Raw genomic sequence first — 24,340 nt, forward strand, 5'->3', positions numbered from 1 at the left:
GCTCGGCTGGTGACTCCAAAGCTCCTTAACAGATGTAGGACTAACAAATTCCAATTTGCACCCCAAATCACATTTGGGAGATCTGATAGTTAACCTCTGGCTAATAGCACTGCCATCCTTTTCTGCGAGTACCGTTCAACCAGAGCGATGAACAAAGTCTCTGGATTATAATCCTATAAAGTGGCCCTCTTTTAGTCTTTGGTGCTTCTGCTACCCTTTTCCCTTACAAAGCCTACAGAATTTTTCTAATGAGAAAACCTTTGGTTTCTCACATCCTAAACATGCAGCTGTAGTAGATCATTAAGCACGAGGGTCTTTGTTCTTTTATCAGAAATTTACCACCAAAGGGAAAAGAAAAGAAGAAAAGAAGTCGTAGTGTACAATTGATACTCGTCTAGTATGTCCTGTCTTTGTGTCCTATCGTGTTCTCTAAAGAGACATTTTCGACCTTTACCAAATATGATGGTCTATAAATTTTAACTGAATGGTGTCGTCTGTATTTTTGTATAGACACAGAAAAAATGTGCTTTGAAAAAGATAAATAAAGAAATAGTGTCAGAATCAAACAGGATTGTGATTGTTATGCAGCGACAAGTTCTAGATGTTAGAAAAATATTTGAGAATGTCCAATGGATTAGTGCAACTCGTCTTTGACCTCTTAGCTTGTCTTCCTTGTTGAATACAGTGGTAGTCTTAACAGCCATTTAACAGTTAGTTTTATACAGATCTATGTTTCTTACTTGCGTTTTATCTTATCAAAGAATGCACTATATGAATATCCCATCTGTGACTTTTTTAAAACCTATCCTTATTACCACTTCCCAAAAAGCTTATTATGTATCTTTCTCACGTATAAATGCTCATTCTTCATTTCCAAGGCAAAATAGAGAAAGCTGCCTTTACAAAATTGTCAAGTTTGGTATCACTTTTTCAATGCACATCTTTGTGATTATAATCCCTGAAATAATGTGTGTGAAAAATTACAATCCTCTATATCTTGTTTTATTACAAGTAGTCTGCTCTTAAAATGGCTATACAATTATAGTAAGCAGTTCTAATTTTTTCACACATATTATCTTTGTCTTTGATTTAAGAAGAAAACATTATCCTTGTAGTTTGACCGAGTACAATAATTACGATGCATAGTGCAAATTTATCAATGGAAATGCTGCTAAAGAAAAAGTCAACTCCAATTCTAAAAAATATCTCCTTTTATTTTAAAAAGTATAAATGTTTTCCCCAAATTCTATGCGTATACACGCAATTTAAATAGAGTAAAAAGCAAGTGTTATTTCGAATATGATTGAGAATCAAAATTTAAAAAGGAAAAAACAAAATGTTAATGATTAGTGATTGTTACTAATTGATTTAATTATCTGAATAGTCGAATCAGAGACAACTCAACGAATATCTCTTAAATAAAAATTGAATGCCACCTGTCTCTTTTTACGAAACAAGAATTACAGTTAAGAAAAAGAAAAATGAAGGAAAAAGATTTTATCCTTTGCTGGCAAGTTTTGTTGAAGCGATATCTGTTTTCCCATTCCAGCAAATAAAATACGTCTCTCCCTGAAGCCGCCATTATTGCTCCCCCTTGTCCCACAAGCCCCCACAATTCACTTACAGCGCTTTGGCCAAACCTTTTTTTTTCTTTTGATTTATTAAATCGCAGATCTATATAGTTCCATCGTCTTCATTGAACTTTCACTTTCTCCGACAATTCCCCAATGACCCAGTTTTGCGCACTTCTTTAATATCTTTCCCCCCCCCGATTGCATCGATAAGGTGAGTATTGCTTTACCCATTTCTGATTTTCTTTAAATATTTCGCGAACATATCCATTCTCTTTTTTATATAGGGAAAACCCCAGTTAGAATTTGAAGTTTTGTTTAATTTCTTTGATCATTAAATGAATTATGTACATTTTTATAGAATTACACATTGATTGATATGTTAAATCTTAACATTTGTATTTAATTAGGGTTTCCTGAGCCCCGAGGTCGGTGTACTCCCAATTAAAGTTAAACAAGCCCAAGTCTTGAATTGTAGCAACAGTTTCTTCTATTTGGTGAAGGAAAGAAGTTCTCAGCTATAGGGGGTTTTGAGCTCTTTCTTTAGTTCTGTAAGTGAATTCTTGTTTTTCCCCCTATTTTGTTGGATTTATTTATCTATTTATTTCATAAATTGTTTCAATGGTACTGATTTGGTTATATTTCTGAAGTTTCAGAGAAGGGTGTTTATGTTTGATTGTTGGTAGCTTGCCGAACAAATGGCGCCGATATACTATATCCTCATTGCATTGCCTTGCACCGTTGGTGCTATTGGACTGGCGCTTTTGCACATATACAGACACCTTTTGAATTACACTGAGCCTACTTATCAACGATACATTGTCCGCATCATCTTTATGGTTCCTGTGAGTCTCTCTCTCTTGGCCTTTATTCTTCTTCCCCGTCAAACCTGCAAATGTAATATTCTAGACTACTTACTGTATTTGATCATCTGCATAATCAAAACTTGTTTGTTTATGTTTTCTAAAGAAGTTTTTGCAAAAAAAGATTTTAAGAATTTGGGCTTTGATACCAAGGTTATCCAAAAAAAAAATGTTTTTCTTTGACGACGTGGTTTGAGTAGTTCTTCTACTCACTAAATACTCATAATCTTCAAAAATTACAACTATCTAAACATATTTTCCTTTTGCCTGCAGCATGCACTTCTTTTCAAAAACAATTCTTAAAAAAGTTGACTAAACAGCTGCAAGTTAATTCATTTGGCTGTATGTAGGTATAAGATGACCAATAGACCTCATTACTATAACAACAACAAACCCAGTATAATCCCACCAAGTGGGGTATGGGGAGGGTAGTGTGTACAGACCTTACCCCTAATTAATGAAAGTAGATAGGTTGTTAACGATAGACGCTCGGCTTGACCAATAGACCTCATTGTATTTAAAATTTTGTAGGTCCAGAAGTAGGGATCAAGTTGATTTTTGAACGGGTTCATACTGCCGTTTTGTTGATATTAGATAAAACTTAAAAGAATTGTAATCCCACTGGAGGTAGGATGTCCACAAATTTTGACAGGAACTAAATTGGAAAGTTGGTGAGTTTAATCTGGGCAAGCTGGTGTAGAAGATATAGAAACTGTGGTATTTGTTAAAAACAGAAGTAGGAGGAAATATGTGCATGTAGGGATTTCAAATTCATTGACACTTAATGCTGTTAAGTTTATAGATCTTTGTCCATTAATGGAAGAACTAGTTTCAAAGTTGTCTATGACTGGAGGTTAAAATCTGGATGTGGTGTTCAAATGTGCAATTGTCCTATGACTCCTGTCAACAGTTTGCCATTGACTAATAAATAAAAAACCCTGCGTTCTAGACTATTTTCACAATGATGGTTACATTTTTCAACTGCAATTTTCACAATCCTAGTAGAATTTTATAATTTTTTGTTTTAGATAATACTAAGTAAAACTAAATTAAAGAAAACACATGCATTGAATGTACCCCAACAGGTAGGTGAATATTAGAGTTATGAATCTTTATGGAACTTGAAATCAGGTATATTTGCTTTAGTCTGGTTGTTATGGTGTTAATTTTTGTTAATAACATGGGAATGCAAATTTTGTATGTATGACCATGACAAATATGTTTTCAAAACTAGCTTGACTCTGGGCTGTATATTACATTGTGCGAAATTTATAGCTATGTTCCAACTCTTTTATTTTTTAAAATTCTTCTTGTTTCCTTGACAGGTTTATGCACTAACGTCATTCTTGTCACTCATCCTAAATGAGAGTGCCATCTATTTCAATTCCATTCGTGAAATGTAAGTATTGTTCAAGTTTGTATTTTCGTGGTGTAATTCTTTTTCTTGATGGTGGTATTATAATATGACTGCTCATTGTTTGCTCCATGGAATGGTACCCTGTTTTTTCCCTCTGTGTTCTAAACTCATGCAATAAGTAGCAATCATGAATACAGATGGAATGGTAGTTTTCATGAGAGGGCTTTGTCGTGTGAAGAAACATGTATTTATTCTTAAAAATATCCTTTTTTACGATTGTGTTTCTATGTCGACCTTTAAAGCTTTGCATCATCGTAGATGGGTTATAGTCAAAAGTTTTGTGGGTTCAATGAGATTGCTTTATGTCAAAAACTCTGTTGTTTTATCCTATGCTAAATGGGGACTGGATGCCACTGTTGAGCTCGACTGCATGCAAAATTGTTGAGCTTCCAGTGCGCTAGAGATTTTATGAAATATGGATACGCATCTTCCAGTCGAGTTGCTTGACTTGGTATACGTGTCTATACTTGCATTTTTGCTTTATATGTGCAATATTACCTTTGCAAAAAATATGTATAGATTGAAGATTTGAAGTTACATCGGTTAATTGCACAATGCTGTATTCTTCTATAAATTGAAGAATAAAGATCACTCCATGCTTCGTTCAACCACTAATGCACGGATGTATTCTGATATGTCATTCATACACCAAAGATTATTGAACTGTCAAGTTAATTACTCAATTTGTGGACTGCTACTGAATACTGATTTGTTAAGTCAAAAAAACCAAAGAAGCTTATTGTTAGTCTTTTTCGTCTTTTTGTGGGCTGAGAATTTCCTTCTTTTGTAATCCTTGCATCTTCTTGATGCCTTTGTTAATGATATCCTACTTACTTCACCCCCCCAAAAAAAGAAGAAGCTTGAAGCATATCAAACCTAGAACCTTGAAGAATGTCGAAGGAAGCCTTAAAATTTGTCAAACGGCGTAAAACATTGTTGACATACACTTGCTGAGATTGTAAAATAATTGCAAGTTATAATAGGTGATATCCCTCTGACTGAAGATCGACTGAAATATCCAAACCCTGAGATACAGATGTCCCGGATGTCTAAGAATCAATATAGTGAAAACTATTCGGAGAGAGACCTTTTCGGGGAGAGGAGACTCTTAGCTGAAAGTTTAAGATTTACTTAAAGACCCACAAGGAACCTTTATCCAACCAACCTCAGTTATGACATAGGCATCTTCTGCGATCATCATCATCCACCTAGACTTTCTGTTCAAGAATTTCGGAAAACTACACTTCCTCTGTCATACTGACCTCATCCAACTAGACCATCTCTTCAAGTTCTGAAAACTTTCAAGCTGTCTAACCCAACCTCTTTAGATCACCACAATTCTCAGACATCAATCTTCAACATATTCCGAGTTTTTAGTTCCTTTTTAGAGCGGTCCTCTGTGTTACCTGGCCTATTTTTCTATTGCAGTATTGTTTATGATTGCAGTTATTGCTAAAGTTTTGATTCACAAAATAACTTAAGCCTAGTATATAACAATGAGACATCTGAATGAACCATCTTTGTGCAAAAATAGGATGGAGAGAATGTTTTTCTTGCTGTCTAAAGTTGTCTGAAATAGAAGAGGAGGCTCATATATTTAATGCGGGAGAACGACATTAGAGGAGGCACAAACTGTTATTTAACTTTAAAACGTACTTCATAAAAAAAAACTGTTGTTTGACTGCTGGGCATCAGTAGCGGCATTTAGCAAGTAGGAATTTATAGGTTAAGCATCTGTGGACTACACTTTGTGGTCGTCAACTACATCTGTGGTGGAAAATGCTTTAAGATCATTGGTGACAATTGTGGAGGATTATGGAGCTAGATGTAGAGACAAGGCACAAATTGCATTTGTGGTGGGCTAGATTATGTGAGATGGATGAAAAAGTCGGTTCCAGCCACAATCGACGTAGCTGCATGAGGTATATACATGGTTCCGACATGGGAAATATCGGCGACGTGGGTGGAAGAAGCCAGAAATTCGATGGAGAACCTCAGTGATGTAGATATTTGAAGTCGGTTTTATTTTGATGGAGGGTCTTAGCAATTTGTTAAGTAGCCATGTAGATGAGGGTTTGTGTTGGAATGGAAGAAAAGTAATTGGGGGACATATCTCATGTGATCTATGTGCTAGTGACAACTAATTTTTTTTTTCTTAGTGATTTAGAGGGCAGACAATTGTTAATTTGCAAGAACTGCACCCCAATCCCATATTAGTTGGGATTGTTGGATGGCACCTCTGTATCCATTTGACATGATTTAGACAATTTTCATTCCGTTATTCAATAATACCGAAGGTAATTTACACCTCACACGTTTCTCTATACTGATTTACAAATCTGTAAACGAGCAAAAAGGATTCTTGTCAAACACTTGATGTGATGTAAATGTCCCAACACAACCTGTTTTAATAGCTTTGCTTTTTTTTATTTGACATCTTCTAACAATACTCCTAACTTGTACACATTTCTGGTCTTAAAATCAATCATTAAGTTTTAAGTCTCTCAAATATGCCGGAAAAAGTTCAACCTTTTCTTTTTTAATCTCTGTGCTAGTAAATTGACACAACATATATTTCTTAAGATCAATCATTAAGTTTGCATTTGCATGAGTTTGCATCTTTCATATGCTTATGTTTAGACATCTCTTATGGTGAGATCTTTTCATTAATTTGTGAATATTTACTTTTAATTTCAGATACGAGGCTTGGGTCATATATAATTTTCTATCACTGTGCCTGGCATGGGTTGGCGGCCCAGGGTCTGTTGTTCTAAGTTTGAGTGGCCGAGTTCTAAAGCCAAATTGGTGTCTGATGACCTGCTGCTTTCCTCCACTTCCTTTGGATGGGTAAGTTGCGCTTATGCGTAGAGCTTTTTTTATTTTGTCAATTACGAGCAACTCCTTGAGGATTCTCCAGCATGAACCATTCTTAAAATTTATATATTACTCACACCTCTATGTAGGAGACTCATATTGATGGTTATATGATTGGTTGCAGTGCGTTTCTTCACTTGAATTTGAGATGACTGAAAAAAGTTTCAATGGATATTTTGAATAGTCTTGGTGCTGTTGAATTTACGATTCCCTTGATTTCTGTGACCAAATTATTATTACCATGTTTTACATTTCAACTATGTAGGTTTCCATGTTGCAATGTAGTTAATTAATTTCATGTATTGACTTTAGGTCTCTTGTTTATTTTTTGTTTGAACTGTATTTCTGATAATGTTCAAGAAACTCAGGCGCTTTATTCGAAGGTGCAAGCAGGGATGTTTGCAGTTTGTGATTCTCAAGCCCATATTAGTGGCAGTTACAATCATACTTTATGCAAAAGGAAAATACGAGGATGGAAATTTCAGTCCAATGCAGTCGTACCTCTACCTCACAATTATATATACTATCTCATACTCGATGGCACTTTATGCCTTGGCTTTGTTTTACGTGGCATGCAAAGATTTGCTCCGGCCATTTAATCCAGTTCCGAAGTTTATCATTATAAAATCTGTCGTATTCCTTACATACTGGCAGGTATGTTTTTTTTTCCTAATTTTGATTTGGAATCATATATTTTCACTCACCTGGTTTGCTTAGTTACATCCTATTTTTCCCTTTAGTGCTAAGTAAGCAAAATTGTTCCCTTTTTAAAACTATTAAACTTTTTTTGCTTTCATAATTGCGGCATAATTTGGTGCTTTTATTACTAATTGATTCTGTTAACACAAAAAATATAATAATAATTTTTTATAACATTTGCCCTATGGGGAAATCAGATAAAATTGGAACGATATGGAGAAGATTAGTATGGCCCCTGTGCACAAATAACTTTTTCATGATGTTGCTGTCAAGGTCAGCTTGCGCTATACCAATGTTACTTGTAGTTAATTGTTTGGTCCTAGTAGAGATTGGCAGTTATTTGACTCATTATAACAAGCTGAAGAATTGTTGTTCTTACAAGGTGCTAATTGATACACGTGGGTAAAACTGTTCTATACCTAAAATCTTTTGTTTTCTGTGAACCAGCTATATGCCTTGATCTTCATTTTTTTTTGGTTTTTGGTTCACAAGTTGAGCTATTTGTTTTTTTTGGTTCACAAGTTGAGCTAAAAAGGTGACTTGACGTAATTTTGACACACTTCAACATTTTCTCCTTTCAAGCCAAATCTAAACAGGGAGGAACAAATAGTTTTTACCTGTTTAGTTAAGATGTGGTAATTTGCTTGCTGTTGAAGTGATGCTGCCTTATTGATATATCTAAATTGGTCATATTTTTTTAATGGGGTTCAACTAGCTGAAAGATGGACTATCTTATCTTTATCTGCCTTTAATTTTTGTTATGTGATGCTGTATAACAGAGCTTTTACTGAAATAATAGCAATTGGCTGGCTCTTGTTTTTTGAATTACATTTTTGCATTGAATTATGTGTCAAGTTTTCATGATTCTTCTTAACTTCCTCTCCCAGGGTGTTCTGGTGTTTCTTGCTGCAAAATCTAGACTTATTAAAGATACCGAGGAAGCTGCTGAATTTCAGAATTTTATAATTTGTGTTGAGATGCTTATTGCAGCTTTTGCTCATCTTTATGCCTTCCCATATAAGGAATATGCTGGTGCAAACATTGGTCCTTCTCGTGGTTTTACTGCTAGCCTTGGACATGCCCTTATGCTAAATGACTTTTACCATGACACGGTCCACCAGGTAAGACAGTCACTTGCTCATTTTCCCCTGTGCTGTATTTTTACTCGTGTCCTAACAGATTCTATGTTCTACCATGGATGCAGTTCGCTCCTACTTATCATGATTATGTTCTCTATAATCATGGTGATGGTGAAGAGGGGGGTGCAACTAAGTACAGGGCAAGGACATTCGTCCCAACTGGCCCAGAGATGGATACTGTTAGGAAAAATAAGCACATATTTGGAAACAAACAGGAAGATGTACAATTATCTAGTCTCTCTCCCTCTGCTAATAACAACAATCCACAAAATCCTGGTGCAGGACACCAGACAGGGAAATCCGAAGCAATGAATTGCTCGCTGCTTATGGATGCATCAAATAATGTTTCAGCGCCCTATGACCTATCACTGATTGACGTAGACATTTCAAATTATCCATCTAAGGTACCTGCAGCCAATTCTGGGACAAGATGATAATGACATTGGATTTTCATCCGTGTGTGAATTTTTCTTTATTTTTTGTTGGGAATTAGATGTGCACTAGCGATCCAGATTGTGTTGCTATGGAGCTCAGAGTTGTAACTTAGTCTGTAAATGTAGGCAAAGCTAGTTTTCAGCCATTTCTTTTTTATTGTTTGATCCTATTTCCATATGTAGTGTAATTAGAGAAACCTCAGTTATGTTTGCACTCGAATGATTTAACTCTAGCTCATTATATATTACTAAGGGAACTTTTATTGGAGTTTGCTGGAGGTTGTGTTTATAGAAAGCCGATGTTACGCCTTCTATATTTTCCATTCACATTTTTGTTTTTTAGTTAAATATCTGAATGATTAGCTCCTGTTGGTTGACTTAACAGTGTTGGTCTTGGTCATTAGATCTGTGGATGCGAACTTGTGTAGTAATGATTAGCTTCTATTGGTTGTCAACGCAAGCAATACTTAAAACTTAAAAGGGTTCTTTTATCTTAAGGAGATGAATTTTTTGAAGGTGAAATTTTGAGAATTTTTAATTCCAACAAATTCTCTTTTAAAAAACAGATGTGGATATCATTAAACAGTAAAAGAACATGGATTAAAATGTTTACTTCACCAAGTCTAAGAACTTTATTACTGCACTTTATTCATTTTAATGTTAGGCATGCCCTAATTGATACTCCCTCCGTTTAAGTTTAAATGATATACTATCCTTATTAGTCCATTTGGAAATAATTTAATTTTAAACTATTCATTTTATCCGTTTTACCCTTAATGAAAAGCTTTTATACATGACCTTACAAAACTTTTACCCCTTATCTTTTAGAACCACATATTTTAAAAGTCTTATTTTTCTTTCTTAAAGTCAAACTATAACATCTAAATTGAAACGGAGTACGTGAAAGGTGTGAGGCATGTACAAAAAACTTTTCAGAAACGTGATTAATATAAAACCTATGCCATCAGAAACATGATTAAAATAAAACATACGCCATTAGAAACATGATTAATATAAAACAAACGCCATATATATACTTGAGCGTTCTGCCCACGCCTTTTATGTGCTATTTTAATGTCTGTAAGTAGGTGCAGCCAAACACGTCTGTTGGAGGTCTCGCAACGCGTTATTACATAACACTGAATTAAGCGTTGTCCCTTTGTTTTTGTAGTTGCCATATATCAAAAATATTGTTCATCAGTTTTATATATATATATATATATATATATATTTTATTTTATTTTCACATCTATGATGGGCCATTTTATAAGGTGGGAAATCACGAAACATTTTGGTTTTTTTAGGTGAAATAAGATAAGGGAAAAAAAACAAAAAGGGAAGGAAGGAAAAGACATATTTTAAATGTGATCGGTCATTTTTGTTTCCCTCGTTCTCTTTGTTTGACCAACAGTTTCATTCCGCGTATCTATTCAAGAGGATTTATCTGTTTTATTTATTTGGTTCTGTACAGGACTTCAAATCAAAGATATATTATTTTTGTGAAAAAAGTAAGTTAGAAGATACCACTCTAGCACGAGAAAAGATTATGAAAGTATTTTATGTATCTTCGATTGTTGTGGCGTGGTGTTTTTCTACACTTGGGACAAATAAATCACCTTGCTTTTTGGTTGAACAAAAGACTGACAAACAAATTAAACTAGCTATAACACTAGAATAAAATCATTACATGATTATCCTCCTACTTGTGATTGTTCAATTAGTCGTCGCTTGCAATATTAATGAATAACTCAAGATATCTTCTTTTTATAACTTTTAATTCGCAATCGTATGGTTCACGCTTAAGGAAGCTCTAACTTGAGATCTCAACACTCTTATTATAATTAGATTTTATTAATAGATATAATTAAGTTAATCTCAATCTTGATTCTTCAAATTAATGGCCAATGTGGATGGTAATAATTAAGGGTTGGAGGACTATGCATGAAGTGCTTGCTCAGGTTTAGGATCAACAAACTATGATGTCTTTTAATTTAAAACACAACTGGGAACATCAAGAAAATTATGGATATTTTTATATTAAAGTACGTGAATTTAATTGAAGAAGATATTCTTAGAAGTTGAGAACGGAACAGCATGTAGCTTATATGGTAAAATAATTATTATGGATAAATGCCGGTTTGTTTATAGTATAAAGGTGGAGATAAATTAGAAATTAATAGAAGATGAATCATTATTTTGATAGTTTTTCTCTCTTTAGCTATACTCCAATAATTTAGGGTAAGTGGCGCCTGCAATTCTTGGTGTAGAAGTAAGTAATTTGTTTGCTGTAAATACTTGTATTGGAAGACATACACAAATGTAAGGGATTCGTTACACCTATTATGATAAAATCTGAATTCTGTGATTTATTTTCATTGCTAACGTTTGACTTCTTTATTTTTCCAACCTTTCTTTCTTGAATATCTATGTGATTCGTATTAAGATAATTAATGACATTTCCTGGCGCCGCCTTATCTTTATGTAAGATTATTTTTGTAAGAAACTTAGGAGTTCAGTGGGTTTAAGGAATCCCTTTGTCTCTGATTGTTCCTTAAGATTCGTCTTCTTATCATAATTGGATTATCTAAAGCTCTATGACTATGTAATTTACAATTGACTTGATAAAAGACATTTATAGGATTCAATTATGTGGTTTGGTTTATACTTTATACCGCTAATTATTTGAGATAAACTTTGTAAAACTTTATCGTATATGATATAGTTTGGGAGCTTTATGTCTGGAATTCTGCACGTAATGCTTGAGCTTTGTAAGTAAAATTTGGTTATCTAGTAAAAACTAGTATCATAAACTAAATTCGATTTTTTCTAATCTAGTAAAATTCATTTCCTGTTTAATTCTTTAACGTCTTTAGCGCAAACAATTAGGGCAATCTGGATTTGCATTATTATAATACGAGGGGAGATCTTAATTTGCTGGCATATGTACTTCGAGTTATTGAAAATAAATAACACGATATATTTATTCGTTCTTAAATCGAAAAATAAAGAATTTATCCACAAAAAACAAAGTTTAAATATAATATCAGATAAAAAAGAAACTAGAGACTTAATTTGGAAGAGTAGACCATTTATTGTCTAACAAATATAAATACTAGAAAAATCGTGTGACATCCTCAAATTGCATGCTTGAATAAATGATGAATGAAGAAAATTAAATGGGAGAAGATCCTATCATGCTTACATTACTCTTGCAATAAATCAAAACAAGGAAAATATATAATCAAATTTTTACATTTTTCCCGAAAATTCCAAAAAGGAAAAAGAAGAAAGTGCAAAATCAAGAAATCAAAAATAACTGACGTGGGTGAGTTATCCCACGTCTCAAATATAAAAAACAGATCCTAATTCCTAACTGCTTAAATTGCCAAACATGCAAAAACTAACCAAAAAAAACCCCTTCCAAGTCACGTGATTCTCTCTCCAAAACTTGATCTAATTTCTCACGACACCCACAAATTCACGTGACAACTTAAAAGCAGGGGGCAAAATATAGTAATAAAAAAAAGGGAAAACGAAGACTAATTTGATCGAAATTTTCCTTGTGTAGCACCTAAGGCACAACCTAAAGGGTAATGAAATAGACGAAAAAAATGTAATATTAGGGTTCAAATTCTAGTAAAAAAACAAAAGGTGATTTTTCATTTGTTTAAATTTTGATAAATAATATTATCAGACACTTAATAAGAGCTAAAGCAGATATCAAATCGAATTTTTGTGGAGATTCTAAGCCGATTCAAAATATGCCACCATTATTTAAAAAGAAAATCACTTGTTAAAAATTCAATGCAAAACAAAAAATAAAAGGAGAGAAAGAAAAAAAAAGTCGATTACATTTAAAATGTAGGCACATCCCCACGATGGCATTAAATTAATTAATACAGAGCATGGCCTAAAATATAGAGAGCATTCATACTCCAACTAACCCTCTCTCTTCACCTATATATCACGGCCATTATATACCACTACCCTGTAATTCTTTCTCCCACTGCAAATTAAACTCCTATTTCTCTCTTAACATATATATATACAGAAGACCAGTATATCTGTATATGTATAATATGGACAATATGGTTGTAAAACAGATATCTTATGGGGCCGTAAACATGTTCAGAACAGAAACAGGATACACTGATTTAGAAAAGAGGCAGCTTTTTTTGAGAAGCTATCAATTTAGCAGGAAGCAGAGTGTTACTGAGAAGATGAAAAATTCTTTCTTTAGAGTGAAAAGGGTGATATGGGTAAAGCTCAAATCAGCAAGAAAAATCAGAAAATTGGTTTGGTTGAGGCTCAAATATGGCATCTTTGGCTATAGAAGAAGAAGGGTTTTTCGCCGACTTCACAATTCCAGTAATAATTGTTATACTACTGGGTGTTCATCTTCTTGTTTCTGGTAGGGTGGACCTTTTTTATATATTTATTTTTAGTATTCTTTTGGTTTATTTGGGATTTATGTAGTAGTAAATTGGGTGTGTTTCTACTATAGTACTGAAGGAGAAAAAATAAATGGGAAGTTCTCTGCTGACTAATTGATTTTTCTCCAGTTACTTTTTAAGTATGTAAACATACTATATTTCATTAGTCTAGTCAAAGCTTTGATGGTATCTTAGTTCTATTTTTCTGTTCTTGACAACTTTTTGGATACTGATTCTAGTAATAAATTCAGAGTTTTATTCAGATTAGGGACTCAAGAAGTGAATAATTTGGTCTTTGGTGTGTTAGAATAATATGAGTAGATTTCATTCTTGTGTACATGTATTGTTCTATAGCAGTGTTGGTTGCTCTGGAAGATGATACTACCATTAATTATAGCAAAACAACTTGAAAGAACAAGTAGGTAAAGAATGAGAAGAATCTGAAATTTACTAAAATGCCTAACACTCTGGGGCCACAAATAATAAATGTACGTAATATTTTTTGTGGTTTACAGATCATCTGTTAATACATTAACATTAGTACAGTTTCTTTTTTGGGATGATATCACATAATTTTGACTTTTGAATGGGAAATGAAATTAGGCTGTAAACTCGTAACAGTAACCTTGCTTTAGATGCTCATTTGCATAAGGTATGTATATTTACAATTTTCCTAACCTAAAATTATTGACTTTTGTGTTTACGTTTGACTAATTTTATTTCAAGAAATTGATGGGTAGTTGTGGTGATTATTTAATCATGGATGTGGAATGTCATTCTATAGAATTGATAATTAGTTGTAAAAGCTGAAGAATCAAGAAAAGATTGATGCCAACTGTTAGTTCAATTTGGCAGGTTTCCTGCATTAATTACTCTTGGAAGTTTGCACATGAATCTAGGTTTTTTTTTAAACGTTTCTGTAATTTTTTAGTGTAAACTTGGGGAGAGCTGCCATGGCAAAAGCCAAAGGAGACATTCATCACTCCCCCTTCTTTTCTGGCATTTTGTTTTTCCACTTGGGAAGTTGAAAAAAGTGGAAAACGAGATGCATGCATATTTTAAAAGAACTTTCTTAAGAAGATAAGACTCAAATGCGCATTGGTTTACGGAAGTAAAATTTATAATATTGGATCAAGAAAGGTGGAAAAGAGTTAGCACTAGAAAAAATAATATTCGGTGAAATAATTAAGGTCTGTTCATGTTAAGATTTTCAATTTTTGAATGTCTTTTTTTTTTTTGTTGTTGCTGATTTCTTGGCATTTATTTGCGTCAGTCCATTTTTGTCCCAGCAGAAAAGAAACTCTAATAAGGACAATAAGTGAGGCTTGTGTCATGATTTAATGATTTGTCTATATTTGGCGTCCTTTTTCTCATCCAAATTGCGTGTGCAACATTGTTCGCTTTTACTTCTATTTCCTTGCTTTGACCAGACATATTTACGTGATTTAGATTGGATAAGGTATTGAAAATAAAAAATTTCCCATCCCATATTCAACCATCTCATTTCAGTGATTTCACCATATAAGGGTTGATTTGACCAATATCTAAGAGGACAAGTCGACAACAAACCCAATATGATTTAATTTAATTTTTTATTCTAGAACACAGTGCCACGACTTCAGTGGACACTAGTTCATTTGGTTTTCGTCTTAAGAAATTACAAGTAGGAGTCCTAACAAAAGGAGAATGCCTTTGGAGAAACACGAATCATGTAAATGAATGCGAAACTTATAGTATTTTGTATATAAATTTTTGTTAACTGTCATCAAGTAACATGTATTCTTTAGATTTTTACTATGTATAAATTATATGATTTAAATAAATTATATGATTTAAGATAAGTATGGATTATGGTTAAGCCCTTTTTCATTTGAATATAAAGCGAAATCGTAATCACAAAATTTGCAATTTCAATCTTAGTTCCCTCTTTCCTAATAAATATGTACTAGGATTTAGGTTTAATTATTATCATCAATTCATCACTAAATTTGTTGAGTTAGTATATTACTCCTTTTATTTCATTATAAGTGATGGTATTAGTCCCCACGAACAAGATTTTACTTATATATCATATGAATAACAACATAAAGAAATCTCAAAACAATAATTTAAAAATTAGTGATATAGAAAATCTCACAAATAAAACGAAATCTAATGGTTAGATGAATTTGAATTCTAGACACATGCAAAAGCTATGTAGTATTATATTATCAGTGCAATCCTGCCAAATATTTTCTACATTCTAAATAAAAAAAATGTTATTCTATAACTTAAGACAAAAAGTGTGTGGAACCTTTAAATTGTATACGTATAAAAAAGAACTCTTAATCCAGTGTACTTCCGTCGGGTGCTACAAAGTGCCTAAAAAGTGGTGGGGATTTAATAATAACTTTTTCAAATAATAAAATCATGTTTAGTCAAAAAATGATTACTGGTACTTCGTATAGAAATTTCTGACTTCATGAATTTCCAGATGATAAAATGAGTAGTGTCAGAACTATAGTTGTTTTCGATATAATCCATTTCTCAACGTAAGTTAAAGCTTGAGGTCAATGTCAAGTAGGTTTCGGGTATTAAATAACTGTTGGTTAGTAGCTGTAAAAAATTAACTTTTTATGCAACCACGTACTATAATTAGTTGTTTATGATAAAATTGATTAAATCAAGAAATTACACTATCATACTCTTTAATTTTTCAGTCACACCTAATCGTATTTCCAATCTTAGCTTCCTTAAAACAAGGTTTGAGATCAGGTGCCACTCTTATTATGTCTTGGGGCCAATCGGACTTCTCTCGTGGCCTAAAATATGCGATGTTTTTCTCAAATTATATTGCAAGATATATATACAACCTATAAAATTAAAGATGATGAATAACCCATTGGAGTTGGGAATCATATTAAATCTGTAACTACTTTATTATATCCTCCATTATGAATTATAACTACCAGTCGTCTGATAATTGAGAAGAAGTAAATAGTGTAATTCTCAGATGTGCACATGACTATGTATCAGGACAGCAATAATATCATGTAGTAAATAATTAGGTTTGAGTTTTGACCTATCTCAATTATTATTATCATGGACTTCTATGGCTTATACCAAACAGTTCCACGTACAAAACATTGAGTGGTGATGTTGACATTCTTGTGTCAAATTTCCATTGCGTTGCCATTTGGAATCATCATGATAGTTCATTATATATTTACCACAAGATCGACTAGATACCTAACCTCTCTCTTTTTCCCTAACATTACTTTTTAATCATGTTTATTATTTTCACGAATTATTTGTTTTGCTGACATAATACTAGGAATTTGATTATTATGTGATTAAGACAATAGACGTGCGACGAATTTGAAAGCTGGTAAAGAAATATAGGCTTGTCACCGATGGTCAATGTCTGATAATTTGAACCATGTTGACATGACTCATCAGTCTGAATCCAGTTTGGTTTTTCTGCTTTTATATCATTATATCTGTGAAAAAGTTGAGAATTAAATAGGCTAACATCTTAACGTAATAGTCTAAATTAATTAATTAAGAAAATCGCACAAAATTGACCTTTAACGTGTACTAATTGTAAAAATAGCACGTGCAAGTCAGTTTTCGGACTGATAATTCAAAAATAGGCATCATTTACAAAGTCATTGAAAAATAGCCACTATTTTGCTGCAACACGCATCAGTCCAGCATAATATATTAGAGATTGGTGCATATGTGTATGAACTTCCAGCATATTATGCTGGAACTCCAACACGCGAAAAGTTTCAGCATAATATACTGGAGATTGGAGCACCTATGTATAAACTTCCAGCATATTATGCTGGACCAGTATATTTGTCACGACCCGAAATTTTTCACCGACGGGACCGTGATGGCACCTAACATTTCACTTGCCAGGCAAGCCAACGTTAGAGAATCATTAAACCAATTCCTTATTTTCATTTATTAAGTAACAATAATTAACTAAAATAAAAGATAATAAGTGCGGAATATCATAAAAACTGTATTAATTACTACCACCCGTATCTGGAGTCACAATTCAAGAGCATTCTAGAATTTACTACAAGTAATAGTCTGAAAGAAATACAACTGTCTGAATAAAAGAAACAATAGAACAGAAATGATAGACGGGGACTTCAAGGTTTGTGGACGCCGACAGATCTACTTTGAGTCTCCGGACAATGGACCAATAGCAAAATCTCGATCAACCAGAGCCGGTATCAAAATCTGCACAGAAAGTGCAGAGTACAGCATCAAGACAACCGACCCCATGTACTGGTAAGTGTCGAGCCTAACCTCGACGAAATAGTGACGAGGCTAAGGCAAGGCACCTACAATCAACCTGTATAATTTAACAGTGTATACGCAAATAACAGGAATGAGGAACTAAACAGAAAATATCGGGAGGGAAAAATATACTGAGGGGGAATACCAGATAAAGAACTACAACAGAATGATCACCGGAGCAGTCAATATACCATGAATCAACAGGAATAGTGAATACAGTAAGGAAAAATACACGGCATCACCCTTCGTGCTTTTACTCTCAATCTCACCATAAAATTAATAGAAACGGCACGGCATCACCCTTCGTGCTTTTACTCTTATATCATGGCACGACATCACCCTTCGTGCATTAACACTCAAACTATAGCATGGCATCACCCTTCGTGCATTAACACTCACAATATGGCACAGCATCACCCTTCGTGCATTAATACTCACAATATGGCACGGCATCACCCTTCGTGCATTAACACTCACAATATGGCACGGCATCACCCTTCGTGCATTAACACTCTCCCTTACCATAATGCAATGCATAAATAACAACAGGGAGATAGAATAACAAGTACAAACCGTACTTCAACATTTGGTTCCATAATATCAATCTCAACTTGAAATAAAAACTCAATTATCACCAGAAAATCCGTAAACATAATAAGAATGATAATTTGGATAACACTAGTATAACACGTAGCAATTTGGCATAAGAATGAGACAATGTCAGAAAAACAGAGAAAACATGAAAAAACAGGTAAATTGGTGTCGTATAGGTACTTGTCACCTCACATACGCCGCTCACATGAATTTCACTTAGCAATTAATCTAAGGTTCCTAATTCCCTCAAGTCAAGGTTAGACACAACACTTATCTCGCTCCGAAGGCCAATTAATCCTCAATCACAACTTTTCCTTTGGAATTCACCTCAAAACCACTCGTATCCTTTCAAAAATGACTCAATAATATCAAATATTGCTAAAGGAATCAATTATATTGCATAAATTAAATTTCTCAAATTTTCCTCCAAAAAGTAAAAAAAATTGACCTCGGGCCCGCTTGGTCAAAACTCGAAGTTTGGACCAAAATTCTTTTACCCATTCACCCCCGAGCCCGAATATGTAATTAGTTTTGGAATCCGACCTCAAATTGAGGTCTAAATACCCAAATTCTCGAAATCCCTATTTTTTACCCAAACCCCTAATTCTACCATAAAAACTCTAGATTTTTGGTTGATAATTCAAGGAATGTAATGGGTAATTGAAAGAAAATGGTTTAGAATCACTTACCAACACTTTCGGGAAGAAAATGACTCTTGAAAATCGCCTCTACCCGTTTGGTTCTTGAAAAATGTTGAAGAAATGGCTTAAACCCGTGTTTAATTCTGTTTTATGCACTGGGCGACAGTGTGCATCGCGTTCGCGAGGCCACTGTCGCGTTCGCGAAGGGTACTGGCTGCCAAGTCTTCGCGTTCGTGAAATGTTGCTCGCGTTCGCAATGGTTACGCTCCCCTGGCCTTCGCGTTCGTGAGATGTTGTTCGCGTTCGCGATGAAAGAACGACCAACCCTCCCCCAGGTCCCCAAGTGCTTCGCTTTCGCGATGAGCAGGTCGCGTTCGCGAAGGGTAAATCCCCCATCACTTCGCGTTCGCGACCAGGCCTTTGCGTTCGCGATGAAGGATTCTCCGCCTCACCGGATTACTCTTCGCATTCGCGAGAGTACCTTCGCAAACGCGAAGAAGGACATGCCAGAACACAGATTTTGCAGAAAAACCAGATTTCCAAAGTCCAAAACATCTCGTGGCCTATCCGAAACTCACCCGAGCCCTCGAGGCTCCAAACCAAACATGCACATAAGTCTAAAAATATCATACGAATTTGCTCGAGCTATCAAATCGCCAAAATAACACCTAGAACTCTAAATTTAGCACCAATTCAAATAAAAATTCTCAAGAACACTTTAAAATCCATAACTTCTTAACTGGACGTCCGAATCACGTCAAATAAACTCCGTTTCTCACCAAATTTCATAGACATGTCTTAAATATCGTAATGAACCTGTACCGGGCTCCGGGACCAAAATACGGTCCCGATACTAACAATGCCAAATATCAATCAATTCTTAAAAATAAATAATTTCCAAACTTTTAATTTTCATCAAAAATTCATAACTCAAGCTAGGTACCTCCAAATTCGATTCCGTGCATATGTCTAGGTCCCATAATTCGATACAGACCCACCCGCATTGTAAAAGTACGGATTCGGTCCCGTTTACCAAAAATATTGACCGAAGTCAACTAAAATTAACTTTTAAGGCAAAAATTCTTATTTTCATTAGTTTTCAACATAAAAGCTTTCCGGAAACCTGCCCGGACTGCGCACGCAAATCGAGAAGGGTAAAAAAATAAGATTTTTAAGGCTTAAGAGCGCCGATTCGAGTTCTAAAACATAAGATGACCTTTTGGGTCATCACATTCTCCACCTCTAAAACAACCGTTCGTACTCGAACGGACATAGAAAAATACTTGGGCTGGTGAAAAGGTGGGGATATCTACTCCGCGTATCAGGCTCGGACTCCCAAGTAGCTGCCTCAATAGGCTGACCTCTCCACTGCACTCGAACTGAAGGGTAACTCTTTGACCTCAACTGACGAACTTGCCGGTCTAGAATGGCCACCGGTTCCTCCTCGTAAGTCAAATCCCTGTCCAACTGGACAGAGTTGAAATCTAACACGTGGGACGAGTCACCATGATATTTTTAGAGTATAGACACATGGAATACCGGATGAACTGAGGATAACCCTGGAGGCAACGCAAGTCGATAAGCTACCTCCCTCACTCTCTCGAGGATCTCAAATGGCCCGATATACCTAGGGCTCAACTTGCCCTTCTTTCCAAATCTCATAACATCCTTCATGGGCGATACCCGAAGCAATATTCTTTCTCCAACCATAAATGCAATATCACAAACTTTATGGTCAGCATAATTCTTTTGCCTGGACTGAGCTGTACGAAGTTGATCCTGTATAATCTTGACCTTGTCGAAGGCCTCCTGTACTAAATCTATACCCAATAACCGAGCCTCCCCGGGCTCGAACCACCCAACTGGCGACCTATACCGTCTACCATATAATGCCTCATAGGGAGCCATCTGAATGCTTAACTGGTAGTTGTTATTGTAGGCAAACTCCGCTAACAGCAAAAACTGATCCCAAGAACCTCCAAAGTCAATAACACAGGCGTTGAGCATATCCTCCAAGATCTGAATAGTACGCTCGGACTGCCCGTCTGTCTGAGGATGAAATGTTGTGCTTAACTCAACCCGCATACCCAACTTACGCTGAACTGCCCTCCAAAAGTACGAGATAAACTGTGTACCTCGATCAGAAATGATAGACACGGGCACACCGTGAAGACGAACGATCTCACGAATATAAATCTCTGCCAACCGCTCCGAGGAATAGGTAACTGCCACGGGAATGAAATGAGCTGACTTAGTCAGCCTGTCCACAATGACCCAAACTGCATCGAACCTTCTCTGAGTCCGTGGGAGTCCAACAACAAAGTCCATAGTGATACGCTCCCACTTCCACTCGGGAATATCTAACCTCTGAAGTAAACCACCAGGTCTCTGATGCTCACACTTTAGCTCCTGGCAATTTAGGCACTGAGCTACATAGGCAACTATGTCCTTTTTCATTCGCCTCTACTAATAATGCTGCCTCAAGTCTTGATACATCTTGGCGGCATCCGAATGAATAGAATATCGGGAACTGTGGGACTCCTCAAGGATTAACTCACGAAGTCCATCCATATTAGGCACACAAATACGATCCTGCATCCTCAAAACTCCGTCATCTCCAACAGTAACCTGCTTGGCATCACCGTGCCGCACTGTGTCTCTAAGGACAAGTAAATGAGGATCGTCATCTTGCCGATCTCTGATGCGCTCAAATAAAGAAGACTGAGCAACTATACAAGCTAGAACACGGTTGCACTCAGAAACATCTAACCTCACGAACTGATTGGCCAAGGCCTGAACATCCAATACAAGCGGTCTCTCACTAACTGGAATATATGCAAGGCTACCCATACTGACTGACTTTGTACTTAAAGCATCGGCCACCACATTGGCCTTTCCGGGATGATACAATATAGTGATATCGTAGTCTTTCAATAGCTCCAGCCACCTCCTCTGCCTCAAATTGAGTTCCTTCTGCTTGAACAAATATTGCAAGCTCCGATGATCAGTGAATAACTCACATGGCATGCCGTAAAGATAGTGCCTCCAAATCTTCATCGCGTGAACAATGGCTGCCAGCTCTAGATCATGAACAGGGTAATTCTTCTCGTGAACCTTCAGCTGCCGTGACGCATATGCAATAACCTTGCCACCCTGCATCAATACCGTACCCAGACCAATACGAGATGCATCACAATATACTGTATAAGATCCTGAACCTGTGGGTAACACCAATACCGGTGCCGTAGTCAAAGCTGTCTTGAGCTTCTGAAAGCTCGCTTCACACTTGTCTGACCACCTGAACGGGGCACCCTTCTAGGTCAATCTGGTCAACGGGGTTGCTATAGATGAAAACCCCTCCACAAATCGACGGTAATAGTCTGCCGAACCCAGGAACTACGGATCTCTGTAGCTGATGTGGGTCTAGGCCAGTTCTGGACTGCCTCAATCTTCTTAGGATCCACCTAAATACCCTCTACTGACACAACGTGACCCAAGAAAGTAACTGATCTCAACCAAAACTCGCATTTTGAGAACTTAGCATATAACTGGTTGTCTTTCAGAGTCTGAAGAACGATCTGAAGATGCTGCTCATGCTCCTCTCGACTGTGGGAGTATATCAAGATATCATCAATAATCACAACCACAAAGGAATCCAAGTAGGGTTTGAACACCCGGTTCATCAAATCCATAAAGGCTGCTGGGGCATTTGTCAACCCAAATGACATCACTAAAAACTCATAATGCCCATACCGAGTCCGAAAAATTATCTTAGGAACATCGGATGCCCTAATCCTTAACTGATGGTAGCCAGATCTCAAATCAGTTTTTGAAAACACCTTGGCACCCTAAAGCTGATCAAATAAATCATCAATCCTCGGTAATAGATATTTATTCTTGATGGTGACTTTGTTCAACTGCCGATAATCTATGCACATCCTCATCGATCCATCTTTCTTCTTCACACACAACACAGGTGCACCCAGGGCGAGACACCAGGTCTAATGAAGCCCTTATCAAGCAAATCTTGTAACTGCTCCTTCAATTATTTCAACTCTGTCGGGGCCATGCGATATGGCAGAATGGAAATAGGCTGAGTGCTCGGAGCCAAATCAATGCAGAAATTAATATCCCTGTCGGGTGGCATCCCGGACAGGTCTGCAAGAAACACCTCTAGAAACTCACGAACAACCGGAACTGAATCTATGGAAGGAACCTTCGCACTAGAATCGTGGACATAAGCCAAATAAGCTAGACACCATTTCTCAACCATATGCCGAGCCTTTACGTAAGAGATAACTCTGCTGGTAGAATGGCCGAGATTCTCTCTCCACTCTAATCGAGGCAACCCTTGCAAGGCTAAGGTCACTGTCATGGCGTGATAATCTAATATAGCATGATAAGGTGACAGCCAATCCATACCCAGTATGATATCAAAATCAACCATGTCGAGAAGTAGAAGATCTACACGAGTCTCAAGACTCCCAATGGTGACCACACACGAATGATAAACACGATCTACAATAATAGCATCTCCCACTAGCGTGGACACATATACAGGAGCACTCAAGGAATCACGGGGCACAATCAAATAAGAAGCAAAATAGGATGACACATAGGAGTAAGTAAATCCCGGATCAAATAGAACTGAAGCATCTCTACTGCAAACTGAAACAGTACCTGTGATAACAGTGTCAAATGACTCAGCCTCAGGCCTGACTGGGAAAGCATAACACCGGGGCTGGGCCCCACCACCCTGAACTACATCCCTGGGACGGCCTCTAGCTGGCTGGTCTTCACCTCTAACGGTCTGACCTCCACCTCTAACTGTCTAGCCCCTACCTCTGGCTGCCTGACCCCTGCCTCTGGCTGGCTGAGCAGGTGGTGCAGCAACTGGTGCCGGAACTATGGCGCGAGAACTCTGATGCTGTGTGCTGCCCGTTGCCCGAGGGCAAAATCTGGCAATGTGCCTCGGATCACCACAAGTATAACATAACCTCGGTTGCTGTGATTGCTGACCCTGAAACTGACCCTATCGACCTGAATAACCACCCTGATAACTCTGGAGTGGAGGTGCACAAATAGGAGCTGGTGGTGCACTGTAGGCTAGCCGGTCGGAATAATGCATCTGAGGCCCACGACCACCTGAGGCATCGTGGGATGCCCGGAGCGCTGAATGAAATGGCTTGGGAGGATGGCCTCTACCAAAAGTACTCCTGCCTCTAGATGAGGCACCGTTGAACTCACCGGAATGACAAGGCCTCTTGTCAGACCCCTGACCTCCCTGAGTAAGAACCATCTCGACTCGTCTGGCGACATTAGCAGCCGCCTGAAAAGAAATCTCACTCCCAGTCTCCTTAGCCATATGCAATCTGATAGGCT

General features: G+C 36.4%; 1 protein-coding gene and 1 pseudogene across 2 annotated transcripts; both read left to right on the top strand.

Moving 5' to 3' along the window:
- Positions 1 to 1,662: 1,662 nt before the first annotated feature.
- LOC104098477 (uncharacterized) lies at positions 1,663 to 9,265 on the top strand. Of its 2 annotated transcripts, XM_009605221.4 has the most exons (8): positions 1,663 to 1,785; positions 1,982 to 2,122; positions 2,222 to 2,416; positions 3,760 to 3,833; positions 6,549 to 6,698; positions 7,094 to 7,379; positions 8,312 to 8,545; positions 8,629 to 9,265. In XM_009605221.4, the coding sequence occupies exons 3-8, from the start codon at positions 2,270 to 2,272 to the stop codon at positions 8,995 to 8,997; spliced, it is 1,260 nt and encodes a 419-aa protein (XP_009603516.1). In that variant the 5' UTR covers positions 1,663 to 1,785; positions 1,982 to 2,122; positions 2,222 to 2,269; the 3' UTR covers positions 8,998 to 9,265. The 2 variants fall into 2 exon arrangements, with proteins under 2 accessions (XP_009603516.1, XP_009603517.1); XM_009605222.4 differs by lacking the exon at positions 1,663 to 1,785 and having other exon boundaries at positions 1,983 to 2,122; positions 2,228 to 2,416.
- Positions 7,602 to 7,666, top strand: LOC117277292 (U6 spliceosomal RNA; annotated as a pseudogene).
- Positions 9,266 to 24,340: the final 15,075 nt, after the last annotated feature.

Source organism: Nicotiana tomentosiformis, chromosome 1, assembly GCF_000390325.3.
Source record: "Nicotiana tomentosiformis chromosome 1, ASM39032v3, whole genome shotgun sequence".
Lineage (NCBI taxonomy): Eukaryota > Viridiplantae > Streptophyta > Magnoliopsida > Solanales > Solanaceae > Nicotiana > Nicotiana tomentosiformis.